Source organism: Oryzias latipes, chromosome 10 (assembly GCF_053564925.1).
Source record: "Oryzias latipes strain Hd-rR chromosome 10, Olatipes_Hd-rR_3.1".
Classification (NCBI taxonomy): Eukaryota; Metazoa; Chordata; class Actinopteri; order Beloniformes; family Adrianichthyidae; genus Oryzias; species Oryzias latipes.
Genome location: NC_136246.1, coordinates 9287170 through 9302635, shown reverse-complemented (window position 1 = coordinate 9302635; position 15466 = coordinate 9287170). Strand labels below are relative to the sequence as shown.

Genomic DNA, 15466 nt, shown 5'->3' with positions numbered 1-15466 from the left:
CTAAATAAAAAATAAATATGCACAAAAAAACTTTCCTAAAAAATTTGTTTAAGCGTTAAGTCTAAATCCTCATTTTTTGTATTTCCTATTATCATAAAAAGTTTGTTTATTAATTTAGGTGTTCTGAAACTTGAATTTCCTACAATTATTTCACGTTTCCTCTAAGTCTTTACTGTTTGCCTCTTGTGTAAGGAGCAGAGCTTCTCTGACCACCAAAAGACTTTTTCATTGGACCGGAGCCAGAAGACTGCTGGCCACGACCTTTGTAGCCATTCCTGCCCCTGTAACCATTTTGCTGGTAGGAATTGCCGCCTCCGTAACCATTTTGTTGGTCGGAACAGCCGCCTCTGCATGGGCAGCAGCACCCCCCATAAACGCCATATCCTCCGCCATTTCCATAGCTGTAATTTTGGCCATAATCCATGGCGTTGTTTTGGTTTTCCATCATGGTGCGGCGTGAATTGTCTCTTGGCGTCATTCTGATTCTGCTGGGTGCCTGCATCTCCTGCTTGGGAACAGCTTTCTTTACCTCAACTCTGTGTCCGTTCACTATGTGGAAAGGCACAGCCACGGCCATGTCTGCCGCATAGTCATCCGTGAAGTGCACAAAGCCGAAACCCCGTTTCTTTCCGGTCGTCTTCTCTGAGATGATTTCAGAGTTTTCCACTTCACCATACTGAGAGAAGTAGTCGGTGAGGTCGTCCTCTTGGATGTCGTTTTTCAAGCCACCAACAAAGATTTTCTTCACCTTGGCACGAGCTTCAGACTCATCGGCCTGTTTCTTTGGAACAGCTCGTTTTACCTCAACCCAGTTCCCTTCCACTGTGTGTGGACTTGCCGCCATGGCTGCGTTGGCCTCCTCTGGTGTTAAGTAGGTCACAAAGCCAAAACAGCGAGAGCGTTGCGCCGTCTTGTGTGGGACGACGGCACAGTCGATGAGGGTGCCAAACTGCTCGAAATGCTTGCGCAGCCCGTCATCATTGGTGTCTACCTTGAGTCCTCCCACAAAAAGCTTACAGGCTTGGTTGAACATTTTTGGTAAATCGTAAGATGTGTTTGGTTTAATCTTTAAAGCAACCTTGAAAACTTGAGATAGCTGATGGAAAGGATAGTGGGTCTATTCATGGATTTCAAGCTGTGATAATGTGATGTCATCTGAAATCATCTGACTTCATCTGACATCATCTGATGAAAAGGCGACGTCATCTGATGACATGCGACTTCATCTGATGAAATGTGACATCATCTGATGACATGTTTTTTTTTCATCTGACATATTACATCATCCAAGCTTGCGCAGTGGTGACGCATTGTTTTTGCTTTAAAAAAACTTTATTGAACAGAATGCAAGTTTACAACATGAGAACCAATGTGGCCCAAAAAATGTATTTAAATGTGTATTTTTAACAAACCATCAACGTTTTTATCTTCAAAGGACAGAAGATTCATTAATAATCGTTGCAAAACGCTCGAATCAATTAGATTTTAACTTTGTGAAATCGATGATGTCATATTTGGCGTGTAAAAAAAAGTGGTGAGTGTGGTGTCCGAATTGTTTTTAAAATCCAGGGGACTACAAAGTCCCGCACTATATAGATTTTTAGTAGTTTTAGAGCTTGATTTATTGCTTAAAAAGGAGTGGAAAGAAGCAGCCTCATTCAATCCCACCCATACTGAGTTATTTCATTTAATAGTTTTGCATAGTTTTTGTACCTGGCTCCAGTCTGCTTCCAGCCTCAACAGATTTGATGGAAACTGATGGGATCCTCCCAGTCCACTAGGCAGCAATATTTTAGCTGCCAACATCAGACATTCTGTCCAGACATCACCTGCCCCCATCGTGTCCACACCAGTCCAACTTTATGGTGAGCATGGACGCACACTTTTCTGGGGTCCATGAAATTAATGGTGGTGTACCTCAAGGTTCCATCCTCGGCCCCTTGCTTTTTAACATTTACATGCTTCCTCTGGGGAATATCATCACAAGCCACAAAATCAGCTTTCATAGCTAGGCTGATGATACCCAGCTATACATAGCTCCTGATGACACAAGGCCAATAGAAGCACTTTTTAAATGTATTTTAGATGTGAAATCATGGATGACAAATAATTTTCTGCAGCTCAACCTGGAAGAAACTGAATTTTTAGCAATTGATCCTGCTGCTAAGAGAGAGAAACAGTTTCTGAAGCTAAAGGACTTTCCTTATGCCATTCAGAAACAGTCAGAAACCTGGGTGTTATTTTCAACTCTAAGCTAGCTTTTAACCTTCATATAAAACGGGTGGTTATTACCTTAGAAAATTGCCTAGGCTCCGCCCACTACTCTCTCTTGCCATCATTAGAATTGAATATTGTAATGCCCTGCTAGCTGGTCTTCCAAAAACTAAGATCAAGAACCTTCAGCTTCTCCAGAACTCTGCTGAACGAGTTCTCACCAAGACCAGGAAGCGGGCTCACATCACCCCAATTTTAAAATCCCTGCATTGGCTCGCCATATGCTTCAGGATGGATTTTAAGATACTTTTAAAAGTTTTTCAATACCTTAACGGTCGTCCCTTCTTATTTATCAGATCTTTTAGTCAAATATGAACCCTCACGGACCCTGAGATACTCTGGACTGGTCTTTTAACCATTCCAGCGGCATTTATTTTACACTAAGGCCTTCATTTATGGAACAATCTGTCAGAGGACCTGAGGGCTGCAGAGACCATAGTTGCTTTTAAGATAAGGCTCAAGTGTCAGGTTTAGTCGAGGACAGCCAGAAAGCAAACCCAAGAGTAAAGGTTAAATAGTCTGTTTATTGTCCTGGTCAGAGGTTTGCAGTGATGAGGGAGCGTGGAAACCTACCGCCAGCAGGGGGAGCAGGACTTAGTAGACTCACAGCCGTGAGAGGAAATGAGCGGACAGTGTTGGGAGGGGGGAGAGAGCTTGGATGCCGGTGATGAAGTTTGTAAACACTAGGAGACCTCGGCAGAGGAATCTCCACTTTATAAAGTCAATGGAAAGTCTTGGCTTACAATGCAAATCCGTGTGGATGGAGAAGGCGAGGAGAAGGCAAGGCAAGGCGACGGCGAGGCGAGGCGATGGCGTGACGTGGCGTTAGCTTACGATCCGTGCGGATGCGTGGACAATTTAGCTGGAATAAATCAGAGAAGACTGACGTTCCGGCAATGAGTGCAGCACAGGCGTGGACTTATGAAGGGGCATGACCAGGTGTCCTCCATAGAGCTTGATTGCTCCCACCGGAAGCCTGGCCAAACAAGGTGAGTGCTGCAGCGGACATGACATTACCCCCTCCTCAACGACCGGCACCCGACGGTCGACCAGGCTGGTCAGGATGCTCACGAACTGAGCAACAAGATCCGGATCCAGGATGAAACGAGAGGGAACCCAGGATCGCTCCTCCGGGCCGTAGCCCTCCCAGTCCACCAAGTACTGGAAACCCCGGCCACGTCGACGGGATCGCAGGAGACGGTGCACAGTGTAGGTAGGACCACCGTCGATGAACCGAGCAGGAGGTGGGGACCGAGCAGGGGGAACTAGAGGACTAGAACAGACAGGCTTGACTTTAGACACGTGAAAGGTCGGATGGACACGAAGAGGTCTGGACAATCAAAGCCGCACCGCTACAGGATTGACCACCTTGGTAATAGGGAAAGGCCCAACAAATCTAGGTGCGAGCTTCTTATTTTCCACTCGAAGGGGCAGGTCCGCTGTAGACAACCAGACCTTCTTGCCGACCTGATAAACGGGGGCCGGAGTCCGTCTCTTGTTGGCCGCCTTACAATAACCCTCCACAGTGCGTAGGAGCACTCGTCGAGCTTGTCTCCAAGTCCTTTGGCACCGCCGGACCGGAGCGTGGGCAGAAGGGACAGACACAGATACCTCCTGGGAGCAAAACAGAGGGGGTTGGTAACCATAGACAATTTGAAATGGGGACAGTCTAGTAGCAGAAGATGGGAGAGAGTTGTGAGCGAATTCTGCCCAGACGAGGTTACCAGACCAGGTTGAAGGGTTACTGCCACACAAAAGACGCAGAGAGGTCTCCAGTTGTTGGTTTAGTCGTTCCGTTTGGCTGTTGGACTGTGGGTGGAAACCGGACGACAGGCTGACAGAGACATTGAGAAGACGGCAAAACTCAGACCAAAACCTTGAGGTGAACTGCGGGCCCCGGTCAGATACGATATCCCGCGGGATGCCATGTAAACGAAAAATATGCTGAAGGAGCACCTCAGCCGTTTCTTTAGCAGAAGGAAGTTTGGGTAGGGCAATAAAGTGAACCATCTTGGAAAATCGGTCGACTACCGTTAGGACAACAGAGTTACCGTTGGAAAGAGGCAGACCAGTGATAAAATCCATGGAGATGTGGGACCATGGTCGCCGGGGAACCGCAAGGGGATGCAAATAACCCGCCTGAGGTCTATTAGTAGGTTTGACTTGGGCACACTCAGGACAGGCAGATACATATGCTTGGACATCTTCTTTCAGAGTTGGCCACCAGAAACGTTGTCTGATGAGAGCGTAAGTGCGCTTACAACCTGGATGGCAAAACAGGCGAGACGCATGGAACCAGTTTAACACCTTGGACCTCAGGGTGTCAGGAACAAAAATGCAGTCTGTAGGACAGGCAGACGGAGATCCAGTGTTACTGGCAGCTGCCATTACCTCCTCCTCAATGTCCGTATTGAGCACAGCCACTCGTGCCGACTGAGGTAAGATAAATCCCGGTGGTGGCACTGCTACTGGCTCCCCCTCCCTCCTGGACAGGGCGTCCGCTTTTGTGTTCTTTGATCCGGGCCTGTAGGACAGGGTGAAATTGAAACGGTTAAAAAAGAGCGCCCATCTAGCTTGACGAGAGTTAACCCTCTTGGCAGACTTCAGGTACTCTAGGTTTTTGTGGTCGGTATAAACCAGAAAAGGAAGTTCGGTCCCCTCCAGCCAATGACGCCATGCCTCCAAAGCCTCTTTAATGGCCAACATTTCCTTGTCACCCACGTCATAATTGCACTCTGCACTTGTTAACCGCCGTGAAAAAAAGGCACATGGATGGATCTTTTGGTCAAGACCACATCTCTGGGACAGTACCGCCCCAACTCCAATGTCTGATGCATCCACCTCTACAATAAACTGTTTCGTGGGGTCAGGAGTAATCAGTACCGGAGCCGATGTAAATAGGGCCTTTAAGGTTAGAAACGCATTGTCAGCGGCCTCATCCCAGAAAAACACCCTCTTGGAGGAAGTGAGGGCATGCAATGGAGATGCAACCCGACTATAGTCCTTTATAAACCGCCGGTAAAAATTGGCAAAACCCAAAAAACGTTGGAGTTGTTTGCGGTTGTCAGGTCTTGGCCAGCTAAGGACTGCTTGGACCTTACTCGGGTCCATCTTTACCTTACCCCCCTCAATAACCATGCCCAGGAATGATGTGGTAGAAGCGTGAAATTCACACTTCTCAGCCTTGACGAACAGCCGATTTTGAAGGGGTCTCCGGAGAACCGCACGGACATGCTGAATGTGTTCAGCCTTGGAGCGAGAAAATATCAGGATGTCATCTAGGTAGACAAACACGAATTTGTTAATCATATCACCTAGGACATCATTCACGAGGTTCTGGAAAACCGCAGGTGCATTGGTAAGACCGAAAGGCATGACCTGGTATTCAAAATGACCTGAGGGAGTGTTGAAGGCAGTCTTCCATTCGTCTCCAGTTCTCATTCTGACTAGGTGGTAAGCATTGCGCAAGTCCAGTTTGGTGAAGATTTTGGTTCCCTGGAGGAGTTCAAAAGCAGATGACATTAGAGGAAGAGGGTACCTGTTGCGGATAGTGATCTGGTTCAAGCCTCTGTAGTCAATGCAGGGGCGTAGGCCTCCATCCTTCTTCTTGACAAAAAAGAAGCCAGCACCAGCCGGGGAAGAGGATGGACGGATAAGGCCCGCTGCCAGTGATTCCTTGATGTACTTCTCCATTGCCTCCCTCTCAGGACCTGACAGAGAATATAAATGTCCCCTTGGTGGTGACGTACCTGGTAGCAGGTCGATGGGACAGTCATAGGGACGATGAGGAGGCAATGAAGAGGCCTTGATCTTGTTAAACACCTCCTTGAGATCGTGGTAGACTGCAGGAACTCTGGATAGATCAGGATAGGTTTCTATGGTGGCGACTTTCTGACCTGGTGAAGGCGTTCCCACAGCACAAAGACAATTAGTAGGACACTCAGACCCCCAACCCAAGATCCTTCCAGACAACCAATCGATCTGAGGATTGTGTTCCTTCAACCAAGTTAAGCCCAAAAGAAGGGGGGAGTTAGTTTGTTTAATGACGTGAAACTTTATTTGCTCAAAGTGATTATCAATCTGCATCCTTATTGGTTCTGTGAGCTGATGACTGATGACTAGACGTGATGACGTGCCCATCAATGGCTCTGACACATAGTGGTTTAGGTAGGGTGAAGACCTTGATTCCCCATTTTCTGACGAATTCTTCAGACATGAAGTTACTGTCAGAACCGGAATCAATGAACACAGTCTCTGGGAAAACTTCACCTCCGACATGAAAAAGGGCCCGGGTCTGATGATCTGAACCAGAAAAGGAGGACATTGAACGGCTCACACACGTCTCCTCCTTGCGTGTGGAGCCTTGTCTTTTACTGGACACCCATGGATCTGGTGATCTGGAGAACCACAGTAAAAACAGAGTCCTTCGTTAAGGCGTCTCTCTCTCTCTCCTCCCGGGAGAGACTGGTTCGACCCAATTGCATCGGCTCCTCCTCCACAGCATGACGAACCAGAGGTGATGTTCTAGAGGGAGAAGGACGTGACTGGAAAAAACTGTGAGAAACAGGTCTTCGCGCCCTCTCCTCTCTCCTCTCCTGGATCCGCCGGTCAATACGGGAGGCTAGAGCGATGAGGTTGTTGACATCTTGAGGCAGCTCACGAGCTGCCAATTCGTCCTTAACCTGCTCAGACAAACCCTGGTAGAACATGTCAAACAGGGCATAATTGTTCCACTGGCTGTCAGCCGCCAGTGTTCGAAACCTGATGGCATAATCATTGACAGAGTCTTTCCCCTGGCGTAAACGGGACAACTGGTGTGCTGCATCCTGCCGGGGTTTCACTGGATCAAAAACCCGACTCAGCTCAGCTGAAAAACTCTGGTATGAAGAACAAATCTCTGAACCCCTTGACCATTCAGCAGTAGCCCACTGAGCAGCACGCCCCGTCAGTAGGGAGATGACATATGCCACCTTGGCCTTCTCACAGGAGAAAGAGGATGAGTGCAGGGAAAGCTGGATCTCACACTGGGTCAAAAAGGTCCGACATGAAGTAGGATCCCCAGCATATCTCTCCGGAGGGTAGGTATGAGGTACAGGTGCAGGTTGACTTACTGGTCCGGCCAGTGTTGCACTGGCGGTAATACTGGCTTTGTCCAGTCTTCTGGAGATCTCTTTTATCTCTGAGGATAATTCCCCCAGCTGAGTCTCGGAGTTGTAGATTGCAGACTCCACTCGTGCCTTCCACTCCTGAGTTGCTTTTGGGTCCGTCATGGCCGGAACGTTCTGTCAGGTTTAGTCGAGGACAGCCAGAAAGCAAACCCAAGAGTAAAGGTTAAATAGGCTGTTTATTGTCCTGGTCAGAGGTTTGCAGTGATGAGGGAGCGTGGAAACCTCCCGCCAGCAGGGGGAGCAGGACTTAGTAGACTCACAGCTGTGAGAGGAAATGAGCGGACAGAGCTGGGAGAGGGGAGAGAGCTTGGATGCCGGTGATGAAGTTTGTAAACACTAGGAGACCTCGGCAGAGGAATCTCCACTTTATAAAGTCAATGGAAAGTCTTGGCTTACAATGCAAATCCGTGTGGATGGAGAAGGCGAGGAGAAGGCAAGGCAAGGCAAGGCAAGGCAAGGCGAGGCGAGGCGAGGCGAGGCGAGGCGAGGCGAGGCGAGGCGAGGCGATAGCGTGACGTTAGCTTACGATCCGTGACCAGGTGTCCTCCATAGAGCTTGATTGCTCCCACCGGAAGCCTGGCCAAACAAGGTGTGCTGCAGCGGACATGACAGACCTTTTTCATCTGGCTTTTAGCTCATTTTTACTACTTTTACTTATTAATTAATGAATTAATTTTTATTTTTTTTAATCAAATTTTATCTTGTTTTATGAGGGGAGCCGGTTTAGCTCGTGTTGGTTTGCGCCGCCTTCCGTCCGTGAAACCAGGGTTCGACTCCGGGCTGCTCCCTGCTCCCTTCTCTACCCCTGTGCCGGTTCCAAGCCCGGTTTGAGAAGGTTGCGTCAGGAAGGGCATCCGGCGTAAAACATTGCCAAGTTTACCATGCAACTTGTTCGCTGTGGCGACCCCTGATGGGAGAAGCCGAAAGAGGAATAAATAAATATCTTGTTATATGAATTTACACTAGATTTTTTAAAGATTTATTTTAGTTTACCTTATTTAAATGTTTTATTGTTTATTTGTTTATTGCTTTTATCAGTTTGTTTACTTTTTCATTCTCATTTTTCTTTCCGGTGCTTCCTCAGCTGGATCCTGTCCCTCTGGGTCGGCTGCTGTTCAGCCGCTGCAGCTTTAAATGGGGACCTGCATCTCCACTTTGCTGTGGTGGAGCGGTCCCCGCCTGTGATGCTGCATTTTGCTGCTATGCAGCTGTTCACAGAGAAGGAGCTCCAAATGATTAATAGCGTTTCCAAAAACAACTATATCTCATTGTCTATCCCAGGGGTCGGGAACCTATGGCTCGCGAGCCATATATGGCTCTTCTGATGGTCACATGTGGCTCGCAGACAAATCTTTAATTATAATTTTTTTTTTCATTAGACCAGTCCTTCTCGGGCGCGATGCGATGCCAGAGGCGCGCAGTAGTAGCCGTGCTTGGAGAACAAAATCTGCGCCAGCATTATCAGTTTACTATTATCTATCATTTCACAGAGTTTGTACCAGCCTGAAACCTGTGAATTGCCGTGCCTAAAACTGCGCACTCCCGTCTCTGAGAGAGAGCGTGCAGTTGCGGGGACAGGATATGTGAGGAAAAAAGCGGGGGGGGCGGGGGGGGGGGGGGGGGGCGGCAGCAGGTGAATCGCGCAGGTATTGTAAAAACGTAAAACCCGCTGCCCGTCACACACTGCGGCGTGTGAGTGTGTGTTTGGCTCCCCGTCTGCATGTGAGCAGTCTGTCTCACATCTACAGAACATTGATACTAACCTAAAGTCACGTTTAAAGTCTCAACGCCTGCATGAAGCAGAAACTCACCACGTATCAACCAGACTAGACCATCAGCAAAATACCACGAGAAATACTCATCATTTATTAGCAACAGCATAACAATGTTATTAAAAAGAATCCACAGACTTATTGTACTTTAAAAATGTTGAAATTACATAAAATGCACACATTCACTTGTATATTTAGTTTTAAACATATTGTCGCGGACTGAGTTTAACTTGGCTGTTGGACGGCGTTAAAAGTTCTGGAGTTCATTAAACGCATCAAGCAGAGATCTGATTGGCCCTCAGTTCTGTCGCTCAGCCTGTTGTTGGGTAATTTGGACCAATGGGGTTCAGCAATGGGCCGAATAAGGGAAATGGGAGGGCTGGAGCGGGAGCAGGGGAATATAAAGTTGGGAGAAGCGCTCTCGTCTCGTCTCTGCGGGAGAGATTCAGGAGTTGCTGAATTAATTGTATGGCGTTTGTTGCGGTCTGCAGTAACCAGAATAAAGAACCTTAAAAGAGGTTAAGTCTCCGTGCCTCAGTGTGGGAAAGAGACACCACATTATTGTAAGGCTCTTTCGAAATTACATTTAAAAATATGTGGCGTTTATGGCTCTCTTGGCCAAAAAGGTTCCCGACCCCTGGTCTATCCCCATCAGTTAGGGGTTGGGAGGTGTGAAAGGGGTGGGGGGCTGTGTGTAGGTATGGGGAGGGGGCTCTATTTTATTTTTGTGCTTGTCTATTTTAATTTTCAGGCTTGTATTATTTTGTTCTGTTTTAAAGTAAAGCACTTTGAGTTGTGCTTTTATATGAAAATTACTATATAAATAAAGTTTGATTGATTGATTGATTGATTGACATGTTTCAAAAATGGTAAATGATCAGTTATGTCACATGTCATTGGTCCACTCATATGAGTGTATTCTATATTATTTGTAAATATGTTTTCAATCAGATTAGCACTTTGAGTAGTGATTCTGCTGGGTTGTTATGGCTGGACATAAACTCATTCCATACATTCTGCTGATAAAATCTTTGGTTGTTTTATGTTTGCTGATGTTTATCAGATCGATATTGAAATCACAGATGAATAATATTTTGTTATTTTGAGAGTTAAACACCTTTCCTTCCAGTCACTGAACACCTTTAAGCTTGACCCTGGTGACCTTTCTACACAGCGTATAATGACATTTTCCCCTGAATCGTTACATATTTGAAGTGTAATACATTCCAATTTTCCATCCATTGATACTGACGATTTATCAATTACTGTAAACTTAATATTTCTTTTCACATATATTGTGACTCCTCCACCCTTTTTGTCTGCTCTGTTCACATAGTTAAGTTCATAGTTTTCTAATTCAAAGTCAGTGTCCTTGTTGCAGCAAAAAAAAAGCATGGTCCTCCCAGCTCAGATATTACGGGGAACAGGATCCCCCAAGACACCCCCACCACCCCGGCATCAGTCATAGGCCCATCCCACCTCAAGACAAGAGACAGGGCCTGACGTGACCCCCCTCCTCTTGTTGTTGTGTGTGTACACCGAGGGGTGCAGTTAAAACAGGGGAATGGAGCAACACCATTCCACCTGTTGAGCTTTGATTTCTGCAATGTTTTTTGATTATTTACATCCTAAACTGTTCTGGTCCTCTTTTCTAAATCACTTGACAGGTAAAAATGTTACAAAAGACAATTTCAATTGGAATGCTATTAAAATTAAAATAAACCTCTTTTTGAAAAAAATCTAGACTTTAGAATCAATACATGGATTTGCATTGCACAACATTTTATTCCCAAATGCAAATTCATAAAGGTGAAACCTCACATTAATGGATTGTTGAGCTACAATAAATTAAAAATTCCTACAACTAAATAAAAAATAAATATGCACATAAAAAACGTTCCTAAAAAATTTGTTTAAGCGTTAAGTCTAAATCCTCATTTTTGTGTTTCCTATTATCATAAAAAGTTTGTTTATTAATTTAGGTGTTCTGAAACGTGAATTTCCTACAATTATTTCACGTTTCCTCTAAGTCTTTACTGTTTGCCTCTTGTGTAAGGAGCAGAGCTTCTCTGACCACCAAAAGACTTTTTCATTGGACCGGAGCCAGAAGACTGCTGGCCATGGCCACGACCTTTGTAGCCATTCCTGCCCCTGTAACCATTTTGCTGGTAGGAATTGCCGCCTCCGTAACCATTTTGTTGGTCGGAACAGCCGCCTCTGCATGGGCAGCAGCACCCCCCATAAACGCCATATCCTCCGCCATTTCCATAGCCGTAATTTTGGCCATAATCCATGGCGTCGTTTTGGTTTTCCATCATGGTGCGGCGTGAATTATCTCTTGGCGTCATTCTGATTCTGCTGGGTGCCTGCATCTCCTGCTTGGGAACAGCTTTCTTTACCTCAACTCTGTGTCCGTTCACTGTGTGGAAAGGCACAGCCACGGCCATGTCTGCCGCATAGTCATCCGTGAAGTGCACAAAGCCAAAACCCCGTTTCTTTCCGGTCGTTTTCTCTGAGATGATTTCAGAGTTTTCCACTTCACCATACTGACAGAAGTAGTTGGTGAGGTCGTCCTCTTGGATGTCGTTTTTCAAGCCACCAACAAAGATTTTCTTCACCTTGGCACGGGCTCCAGACTCATCGGTCTGTTTCTTTGGAACAGCTCGTTTGACCTCAACCCAGTTCCCTTCCACTGTGTGTGGACTTGCCGCCATGGCTGCGTTGGCCTCCTCTGGTGTTAAGTAGGTCACAAAGCCAAAACAGCGAGAGCGTTGCGCCGTCTTGTGTGGGACGACGGCAAAGTCGATGAGGGTGCCAAACTGCTCGAAATGCTTGCGCAGCCCGTCATCATTGGTGTCTACCTTGAGTCCTCCCACAAAAAGCTTACAGGCTTGGTTGAACATTTTTGGTAAATCGTAAGATGTGTTTGGTTTAATCTTTAAAGCAACCTTGAAAACTCTAGATTGCTGATGGAAAGGAAAGTGGATGTATTCATGGATTTCAAGCTGTGATAATGTGAAGTCATCTGACATCATCTGATGACATGCGACGTTATCTGATGTCATGTTTGTTTTTAATCTTACATTTTACATCATCCAAGCTTGTGCAGTGGTGACGCATTTTTTTGCTTTAAAAAAACTTTATTGAACAGAATGCAAGTTTACAACATGAGAACTAATTTGCCCCAAAACATTTATTTACATGTGTTTTTTTTAATAAACCATCAACGTTCTCATTTTCGGAAGATTCATAAATAATTGTTGCAAAACTCTCAAATAAATTAGATTTTAACTTTGTGAAATCGATGATGTCATATTTTGGCGTGTAAAAAAAAAGGTGGTGAATGTGGTGTCCGAATTGCTTTTCAAATCCAGGGGACTACAAAGTTCCACACTATATAAATTTTTAGTAGCTGGGGTGTGTGTCTGGATTCCCACCCTAATCCGTAATTACTTTGTAAATGAGGTTTCACTGTAAAAGAACCTGGCAAGGCACATTTATTTATATAGCAAAATGCATACACAAAGTAATTCGAAGTGTTTCACAAAGCAGGAAAATGCATTAAAATCACAATACGAGCAAAGATTAAAAACATACATAATCATTATAAAAAGTTAATGCCTCAAAAATCTGTGTCAGGATGTTTTTTGTTTGGAAAGGTTAGAAAGAAACAGCTGCTCATTCGGTGGGAAAAACCACGATCCAAATAGTCTTTAGGGTGATCCGGCACAGATGAAGCAGATCATTGGTATCCACTGGTAAACCCCGTTCTTTCAGTGGCATCACAAAGAAGCATGGATGTATTGATTATGAAAACTGCTTGCCATCTCTCGGTGGGTGGAGTATCCTTACCCCAGCTGGAAGAGTTTAAATATCTGGGGGTCTTGTTCACGAGTGAGGGAAGGCCGGAACATGAGATTGATAGGCGGATCGGAGCGGCGTCCGTAGTTATGCGGTCGCTGTATCGGTCCGTTGTGGTGAAGAGAGAGCTGAGCCGAAAAGCAAAGCTCTCAATTTACCGGTCGATCTTTGTTCCAATACTCACCTACGGTCATGAGCTATGGGTCATGACCGAAAGAACGAGGTCCCGAATACAAGCGGCTCAAATGAGCTTCCTCCGTAGGGTGGTGGGGCGCCCCTTAGAGATAGGGTGAGAAGCTCGGCCACCTGCGGAGAGCTCGGAGTAGAACCGCTTCTCCTCCACATCGAAAGGAGCCAGTTGAGGTGGATCGGGCATCTAGTCCGGATGCCTCCTGGACGCCTCCCTGGAGAGGTGTTCCAGGCATGTCCCACTGGGTGGAGGCCCCGGGGAAGACTCAGGACACACTGGAGAGACTACGTCTCTAGGATGGCCTGGGAACGCCTCGGGGTTCCCCAGAGGAGCTGGAGGAAGTGGCCGGGGCGAGGGAAGTCTGGGCATCTCTGCTTAGACTGCTGCCCCCGCGACCCAGTCCCGGATAAGCGGAGGAAGATGGATGGATGGATCATTATAGAATGTACTTTAAAGGAAAGTAAAGAGAAAAGAAAAAGACAAGAGTTGTTGATAAGGACCCTTTAGTTATACACATTTGAACCTTAGCACAGTAGAGGCCAGTCTCACAACCTCAGGGAGACTTTTCCAGCTTTCAGCTGCATAAGATTGAAACACTGAATCCCCTTGTTTAGTCCCGACACTGTGCACCCACAGGAGGCCGGTCCCTGAGGTCCTCAGAGTCTGAGATGGTTCACATGAAACTAACATGTCAGAGATGTACTTTGGTGTAAGGCCATGGCGAGACTTGTAAACCAGCAGGGCTGCTTTAAAGTGCTTACCTTTTCTGCTTTTTCCATTATATTTTTGATATGTAGCACAAGTTATTCAACATATAAAATGACCAATCAGGCACCTCAATAACACTAGGAGGCTTCACCTTAAACGTTTTAAGTTTGTTTGACAGATTCTGCTGAGCAGGCTTTCAGTTGAAGGGGTGTGGTCTTCTAACATCCTCATTCCTGATTGGAGATGGCGGTTGCCATAGAAATGTAGACGGACCGATCACGGCTTACTGAGGATGTCTGTTTGGAACAAGGCAACAGACATATCGCGTAAAAATGGTGCCTGAATTGACTTCATTAGGTTGGAGCTGCCCCTCCTTTTTCGGCCAACAGCTGTCCCGGCGCCCGGTGCATCTTTCGGCGCCCGGCGCGTCTCTCGGTCCTCCCGTTCTTCGGCGCGTATCTGCAGAGGAAGGGTCCTGCAGTATTTGGATTGTCAGTGGCGTTCGATCGGGAGATGTATTGGCCTTCTTGAGTGTCTTGATCGCCGGAATCTCTTGGTGAGCGGCGTGCTGCCATCTTTCGTGCTTTTGTGTTGTGTCACACCCCTAAAGACCCTGGGACTTGCAGTTCCTCTAAGTACATGGTGCATTTTCTTCAAAACCTGGTCCGGTTTCTGCTGTGTGGTCCATCATTAGGTGCTGGCTTTGTTGTGGTGGCTCTTTGTTTTTGTTTCTTTTGTGTTAAAGCTGTGTACATTTAATAGTTTGACCTGCATTTGGATTGGTCAGTCTATGGACCTGTCTCATCTGTGGACAATTTATTTATCGTTGGTCTCTTTATGCGGTGTGTGTGGCTCCTGTCTTGTTTTTTCATTTGGTCCAGGTACAGCGATCCCCGTGTCATCACGTCTGCATGCTCAGATGTATGGTTCTGCTCCTCCGTTTCTCCCTTGGAGCTTGCTGGTTTGTGGACAGCCACTCCGCTCTATATTCCCCTGTGAGTCCAGCCCTGGCCTTCAGGGAATTAACTTCTGTCCTTGTGAATGTGTCAGTTTGTATGTGGCCCTGTCATCTCAACCTCTCAGATGTTTTTGTCAGGTTGAGAGGGCTGGTGAGTATGAAGGACCCAAATTGCAGTAACGGAGGCACACGGTTCCAGGGCAAGGGGTTTAGTAAAATGACAAAAAGCGCTGCCAAGCAGGGTAAAAAATAAAAAAAAAAACTGTGGGCTTACTGTAGGAAGACGGACATGGAAGAGACGTTAATGGACCAGCACAAGAGGAAAGCAGAGACAAAACTTAAATACAAACAGCAATGACGAGACACAGGTGAACAAGATCAGGAGAGATTGGGACTAAGGAAGACAAACTCAAAAGCAAGACAAAACAGGAAACCTTTAAAAATAAAACGGGAAACAGAACTCAAACATGACAGAACAAGATAGAAAGGAAAAACCAATACAAAGAAACCCAAATCATGACAGTTTTGTTTTTTT

The 15466-nt window shown here is 46.3% G+C and overlaps 2 protein-coding genes across 2 annotated transcripts; both read right to left on the bottom strand.

Annotated features, from left to right (window-relative positions):
- Window positions 1-116: 116 nt before the first annotated feature.
- LOC144994957 (heterogeneous nuclear ribonucleoprotein A0-like) lies at window positions 117-1952 on the bottom strand. The gene has a single exon (XM_078954474.1). The coding sequence runs from the start codon at window positions 1031-1033 to the stop codon at window positions 170-172; it is 864 nt and encodes a 287-aa protein (XP_078810600.1). The 5' UTR covers window positions 1034-1952; the 3' UTR covers window positions 117-169.
- Window positions 1953-10989: 9037 nt separating this feature from the next.
- Window positions 10990-12150, bottom strand: LOC101164774 (heterogeneous nuclear ribonucleoprotein A0-like). Its single transcript, XM_011493514.4, has one exon. It carries the CDS (start codon window positions 12115-12117, stop codon window positions 11248-11250), a length of 870 nt encoding a protein of 289 aa, XP_011491816.3. The 5' UTR covers window positions 12118-12150; the 3' UTR covers window positions 10990-11247.
- Window positions 12151-15466: the final 3316 nt, after the last annotated feature.

What these genes read in the sequence shown, in the direction of transcription:
- LOC144994957 (XM_078954474.1), bottom strand. Translation starts at nt 1,033, where the DNA reads ATGTTCAACCAAGCCTGTAAGCTTTTTGTGGGAGGACTCAAGGTAGAC.
- LOC101164774 (XM_011493514.4), bottom strand. Translation starts at nt 12,117, where the DNA reads ATGTTCAACCAAGCCTGTAAGCTTTTTGTGGGAGGACTCAAGGTAGAC.